We start from the raw sequence: 7,408 nt of genomic DNA on the forward strand, positions 1-7,408 counted from the left end.
ACTTAAATTGCTCGACAGTCGACAATGTGGTATTAAATGAAGAATCATTTAAACCGATTATGCTATTAACATTAGTAATTATGTTTGTGCATTCTATTTTTGCTTTTTGGATTTGATCCAGGTGTGTTGTCGTAATTGGCCGTTGGCGCATGCGCAGTAGCTTTAACGAGGGTACAGATCTGACACACCTGTGCTCAATTTACTGCACTTTGTGGGGTATATAGGAGGGTAAGTTTGATGTTATTTGTGTATGTATTTTATGGTGTGAGGAAGGGGCTAAAGACCCCAAAACGTCACAATAAAGAAAAACTTTGGATTTTAATACCGTAGAGTGCCTGATTTCTTTTGGATGGTAGATACATTTGTTCAGGAGCACCCTGGAAACAGCATTATTATTTGGAGAGTGCTGGTCTGTATTGAATTGAATTATATATATATATACACACACATATATATATATATATATATATATTTATTATTTTTTAATATACAGTGTGTGTGTAATATATATATATATATATATATATATATATATATACATATACATATATACATATATATATACATATATACATATATATATATATATATATATATACATATACAGCCAAGGAAAGGATTATGCAGACAACGGTCTATGTAAATAAAACTTCATCTTTATTGTGCAAAACATAAAAGCATTCCAGGGGTCAGCACAGGCACACAACAACACGAAAGTCCGCTAACATGTTTCGGCCCTCAGGCTATGATTACGGCCTGAGGGCCGAAACATGTTAGCGGACTTTCGTGTTGTTGTGTGCCTGTGCTGACCCCTGGAATGCTTTTATGTTTTGCACAATAAAGATGAAGTTTTATTTACATAGACCGTTGTCTGCATAATCCTTTCCTTGGCTGTGTGTTTATATCTGGGCTGCAGCAACGGTCTAAGGACTCTTAGCTCCAAAGTTCACGGAGGTTTTTCCAAGCTGTGCAGATCTTCCTTTGGATTGGTCCATGGATTTCACATGGTGAGAGAGAACCGGAACACACCCCCTCCCGCATAGTGGGACGCTCTGTCGAAGACGCTGCAGCATTTGGATCAAGCCAGCTCTGGGAATATGCTTTCTAAGGGACGCTGATCACACACACCAGACGAAAGGTTAATCGGTGCACCCGTGTGGTGGTGAGTTGAGGCGGTAGTGCCTCTTGGGAACACGGTTTCCCCCTGATAATTACCTGATACCTGTGTGTGGTAAAAGTATGTATAACCCTGCTGTTCTCAAGAGCTGTGAAATAATATGCTGCAGTTTATTGCTAATGCACAGTGAGCGTGTATAGGGGGAATTTTGCTGGATCAGTATTACTTTGATCAGTCTTTGAGCTGTGATATGTTTCTCTGTTAACCCATTGGTTCTTGAACGTTTATCCTCCGGAGCCAGAACTTTGTTCATGTATTTATTTTTGGACATTTTTGGATGTTGCAGTTAACTTTACTTTACTTTCTCTCTCTCTCTCTCTCTCTCTCTCTCTCTTTCTATATATATATATATATATATATATATATATATATATATATATCTATATCTATTTTACATAACTGGTCGGTGAACCCCCATTTGAATAACCCACGAACCATCCTACCCATTTAGATTGTAAGTTCCCACGGGGACAGGGCTCCCAATTCCTCCTGTATTTGTTTGTTACATTTTTTCTGGTGTCTCATATTGTACTGTCCTTTTATCTTTGTTGCCTATGAACTGCACTGCGGAATCTGTTGGCGCTTTATAAATAAAGAATAATAATAATAATAATAATATAAACATACATCACTGGACACTATATTAAGTTGTAAATGTGCTCTCACGGAGTAAAAGAAGAAACCTAGACTTAAATTTGAGAACGTTATCTTTATTAAATAATCTTATAATCTCAACATGGAAAGAACATATCCATCCTCCCTGGGACCTTGCCTGCCTCCTTACGCCTAGGAGGACTCCTTGGACGATACTTCAGAGATATCGGGCTCAATATCCCGATTGTTGTTTTCTACTCCATGCCATTATTGTTATCAAAGTTTAGCTGTTTGACATGTGTTTTAAAGCTTAAAAGGGACATGAAACCCAAATTTGTTCTTTCATGATTCACATAGAGAATACAATTTTAAACAACTTTATAATTTACTTCAATTATCTAATTTGCTTAATTCTCTTGGAATCCTTTTCTGAAAAGCATATCTAGATAGGCTCAATAGCCGCTGATTCGTTGTTGCATATAGATGGCTCGTATGATTGGCTCACCCATTTGCATTGCTATTTCTTTAACAAAGGATATCTAAAGAATGAAGCAAATTAGATTATAGAAGTAAATTGGAATGTTGTTTAAAATTATATTCTCTATCTGAATCATGAAAGAAAAAATGTGGGTTTAATGTCCATTTAATATTTCTTAAAGTGAAGGTAAACCTTAACAAATCAAATGCCATATTTTTAATCTTAGCCATTAAAAAAGTATATGTGTACCTTTTTTTTTTTTTTTTAAATCCATCGATGAAAGGTTTAAATTAGTTCACATAATAATGCTTCCATTGCAATGTTATGCCTGCTCACTTGGATTAACTCTTTTTTATGACAATTCCAGTGGACATCCAATTAACATGTGTGTCATTTGACAATCCTTAAAGCCCTTAGAAAACCTATGTAGAGAGTGGATGTAACTGCTCTATACATCACAGCCCGGCCAAAAGAAAAAATGAAGAGGGGGGGCAGAGACAACAGACAATACCAATTAGTATTTTAAATCTTTTATTATAAAACTAGTCCTAAAGCCTGTTCACACGGGCCATTTTTTGCAGTACATTGGTCCCATCCCTTGCTCTCTCTCCCTCCCCCTCTCTTTTGCTCTCTCTCTCCCCCCCTCTCTTTTGCTCTCTCTCTCCATCCCTCTCTTTTGCTCTCTATTCCCCCTCTCTCTTTCCCCTCTCCCCCCTCTCTTTTGCTCTCTCTCTTCCCCTCTATTTTGCTCTTACTCTTTCCCGCTCTTATTTTCTCTCTACCACTCTCTTTTGCTCTCTCTCTCTCCCCCTCTCTCTTCCCTCTCTTTTGCTCTTTCCCCTCTATTTTGCTCTTTCCCCCCCTCTTTCTTGCTCTTTCCCCTCTCTTTTGCTCTCTATCCCCCCTCTCTTTTTCCCCTTCCCCCCTCTCTCTCCCCCTCTCTTCTTTTGCTCTCTCTCTTTCCCCCTCTATTTTGCTCTCACTCTTTCCCCCTCTATTTTCTCTCCCCCCTCTTTTGCTCTCTCTGTTCCCCTCTATTTTGCTCTCTCTCTTTCCCGCTCTTATTTTCTCTCTCCCCCTCTCTCTTCCCTCTCTTTTGCTCTTTGCCCTCTCTTTCTTGCTCTTTCCCCTCTCTTTTGCTCTCTCTTACTCCCTCTTTAGCTCTTTCCCATCTCTTTTGCTCTCTCCCCCTCCCTTTCTATCTCCTTCCCCTCTCTCTCACGCCCGTCCACGCCCACTTCCGCCCACCGTCACCGTGCCGCTGCAGATCAGGTAGACTCTAAGGCCAGATGTGTTTGTCCTCGTGCTGTCTCTACTGCGCATGACAGCTTCGGGACAAACATGCATGGCCTTTTATATAATAGGATATATATATATATATATATATATATATATATATATATATATATACACACACACACTTTAAAAAAACAAAACAATTATGTGGTTTTACTATTTTTCATTGCAACATTCTTATAGTCTAAAAACCCCTAATGTTTTTAACCAGGAATAAACTACGCTTAGCTCCTTCTTCTTAGCTCAGTCTACCTTAATTGGTTAGCATATGGCATATGGCAACATCTCAGAAAAAAACTACCTTGGAAATAAATCAGCATCACTGTATCACTTTTAATAATGTTCATTCCCAGTGGCTGCTTAGTTCTGCTTCTTTGTTGGTCTCTGAATATCCAGCAAAAGAGTCAAATTATATAAAGGTTTTTTTGCATATTTACCCAATTTAAATGTTGAAAATTATTAAATTCTTAAATTATCTTATACATATCTTAGATGGCCTAACATATTCAAACAAAATCAGGGATGTGTGCAGAGTTGGTGACAACTTCAGAAATTAGACAAATTAACAATAATGATTTCAGCCGGCAATGTCTAAAAGAAAGCAGAAATATATTTATCAAGATAATGTATTTGTATCACAACATTAAACAAAAGAACTAAATAAAAGTAACTAAATTGGTGAATGTACAATGTATCCAAAGTGTAAGAACTTTTAGTTTTTATTCTATTAGAAATCAAATCTGTTGATAAATCTTTTAATGGCTCTCTTCATGTCCTTGTTGCGCAAAGTATAAATAATTGGGTTCAGTGCAGGTGTTATAACACTAAAAAGAACTGCAACAGCTTTGTCTTGATCCAGAGAGTCAAGTTGTGAAGGTCTTAGATAGCTAAAAATAGCTGTCCCAAAGTGGATAAAAACAACTGTAAGATGTGCAGTGCAGGTATACAGTGCATTTTTTCTTCCTCCTAATGTCTTTATTTTTAGGATACATTTGCTAATAAAGGCGTAGGATAAAAGTGTAAACACTAAACATGATGTTACTAAAGTACCTGTGACAAAATTGAGAAGCTTAAAATTTAGAGATGTGTCCGTGCAAGCCAACGTTAACAATGGCTTAACGTCACAGAAGAAGTGATTTACTATATTGGGTCCACAGAAGGGAAGTTTTGCTGTCATATAACTGTGTATCAGAGAATGGAAAAATCCTGTTATCCAAGAGAACAGTGCCAATCCTAAACATACCTTGCTATTCATTATGATAGTGTAACGTAATGGCTTGCTTAATGCTACATATCTGTCATAAGACATTGCTGTGAGAAGAACAACTTCTGTACTTCCAAAAAAATGGAAAAAATGGATTTGAGAGATGCAACCACCGAAGGAGATTTTCTTCTCCAAGACAAGGAAATCAGTGATCATCTTGGGTACAGCCACAGAGGAATAGAGAATGTCAAGGATAGAGAGATTCCACAAGAAAAAATACATGGGAATATGCAGACTTCTATCCCATATGATTATTATAAATATAGAAATATTTCCTATTAAAGTTGTAAAATAAAAAAGGGAAACCATGGCAAAAAGAGTTAACTGAGCCTCTGCCACATCTGTCAGACCGAGTAAAACAAAGTGAGTGATTGACGTTTGATTTTCTACATTCATGGTTTATTAAATTCAGTGATTATTATTTTTTTTTCTTTGATGAAAATGGAAAAAAACATGAAAATGTTTAATTATATCCAGGACACACTATACTATAGTCCTATTCTCTATTAAATATTAAAGGGACACAAAAACAATTTCTTTCTTTAAAAGGGACATAAATGTTTTTTAGATGATCCATTTATAGCCCATCTGGGGGTGTTTTTTTTAAAAAATGTATAGTTTTGCCTATTTTTAAATAACGTACTGATTTTCAGACTCCAGTCCTAACCAAACCCCAAAGTTTTAGATGTATGCGGACTTCAGATTTCTTCTGCTTGTATAATGGGACTTTTCATATGCAGGTGAGGAGCTCTGCTCTCAGCACCTTTCAATGGGTATCCCAGTCAAAACCCATCAACAGTACTAAATTGGGAGCTTCTAAGTACGTTTTTAAAAGGTTTTATATTGGATTTTTATATAAGTATCTGTGCAAATTATTCTTAATAGTAGTGGTTATTACATGCAAATACAAATTGGTGTATACTGTCCCTTTAAGGTTTCGAATAGAGAATACACTTTTAAACAACTTTCCAATTTATCAAATTTGCTTCATACCGTTAATAAAAAGAAACAGCACTGTACTAGAGCTAGCTGAGCACATTTATTCAGTTCAGCTAATCACAAGAGACAAACGTGCAGGAATCCTGTACGCTATGCTACGCAAAAAGCGTAAGAGCAGCAGTGATTAGAAAGGAGAAAGGGGGAGGAGGGGGAGGGGGAAGAAGGGAGAGGAGGCTCCTGTAATAAAAAGTGGGGTGGAGGGTGGAAAATCGATCTGGGAGGGGGAGAGGTAAAATGGCAGCCAATAGGTAGAGGGGAGAGACTTAGAGAGCTCTTTGGGGAGGGGGAATCAGGGAGGTTGGGGGGGGGGGGGGGGGTAAGGGGGATCCTACACTGTAGAAAATATAAAAAAAATAATGATAAAAAAAAAAGACTTTTATTTTAGTAGTTAGTTAAGATGGGGGTGACCATTGTGGGGTGGGGGAGGGAAGAAAGCTGTTTGAGAGGGATTAGGGAGAGCTCAGGGGATTATATGTGTCAGGTGGGAGGATAATCTATACCCTATACACTAAAGCTAAAATTAGCTAAAATTAACCCTACAAGCTACCTAATTACCCCTTCACTGCTGGGCATAATAAAAGTGTGGTGCACAGCGGCATTTAGCAGCCTTCTATTTACCAAAAATCAACGCCAAAGCCATATATGTCTGCTATTTCTGAACAAAGGGGATCCCAGAGAAGCATTTACAACCATTTGTGCCATCATTGCACAAGCTGTTCGTAAATAATTTCAGTGAGAAACCTAAAATAGTGAAAAAGTTAACATTTTTTTTTTTTAATTTGATCACATTTGGCGGTGAAATGGTGGCATGAAATATACCAAAATGGGCCTAAATCAATACTTTGGGTTGTCTTCTAAAAAAAGAATATGTAGTTTTGATAGGTAAATATAAAAAAGGCTCTAAAATTAATGATGGCAAAAATGCTAAAAATGCTCTGGTTTTTTGGGGAAGTTTATGGCTGAAATGCCTGGTCCTTAGGGGGTTAAAATACATGCTTTTTCTGAATCATGAATGTTTAATTTTAACTTTACTATCCTTTAAAATCTTTTGTATGGTTGTATTTAAATGTACAAGCCTTTCAAAATATCAGCTCAACACATCCAGAAAAATAAAGCACCTTTAAAAAGGTCAAATATACATTTATTACAATATTTTCTGTTTTCATAGATAAGCCCTTAAACATATATATAAATATAAACAAACATTTTAGGTGTAAAAAGTTAACATGACAGTAAAGTAAAAATTAAACGTTCATTATTCAAATACAGCAAGGATTTTTTTTTTCTATTATCAAATGTGCTTCAATTTCTCTTTACTCTTTGTTGAAGGGTAAACCTCAGTAGTCTTAGGAGCAGCAACGCACTACTGGGAGCTAGCTGGTTATTGGTGGCTACACAAATATGGCTCTTTTCATTGGCAAACTCACGGCTAGATTTAGAGTTGGGCGGTAGCTGTCAAAACCAGCGTTAGAGGGTCCTAACGCTGGTTTTTACCACCCTCTGGTATTTGGAGTCAGTCAGGAAAGGGTCTAACGCTCACTTTACAGCCGCAACTTTTCCAGACCGCAGATCCCCCTACGCCATTTGCGTATCTTATCTT

At 37.1% G+C, this 7,408-nt stretch overlaps 1 protein-coding gene across 1 annotated transcript; it reads right to left on the bottom strand.

Annotated features, from left to right (window-relative positions):
- Positions 1-4,272: 4,272 nt before the first annotated feature.
- Positions 4,273-5,205, bottom strand: LOC128666167 (olfactory receptor 12D1-like). Its single transcript, XM_053720618.1, has one exon. The coding sequence runs from the start codon at positions 5,203-5,205 to the stop codon at positions 4,273-4,275; it is 933 nt and encodes a 310-aa protein (XP_053576593.1).
- Between the last annotated feature and the right edge of the window lie 2,203 nt (positions 5,206-7,408).

This window comes from Bombina bombina, chromosome 1 (genome assembly GCF_027579735.1).
Source record: "Bombina bombina isolate aBomBom1 chromosome 1, aBomBom1.pri, whole genome shotgun sequence".
NCBI lineage: Eukaryota > Metazoa > Chordata > Amphibia > Anura > Bombinatoridae > Bombina > Bombina bombina.

Coding starts and splice junctions, on each gene's coding strand:
- LOC128666167 (XM_053720618.1), bottom strand. CDS start 5,205: ATGAATGTAGAAAATCAAACGTCAATCACTCACTTTGTTTTACTCGGT.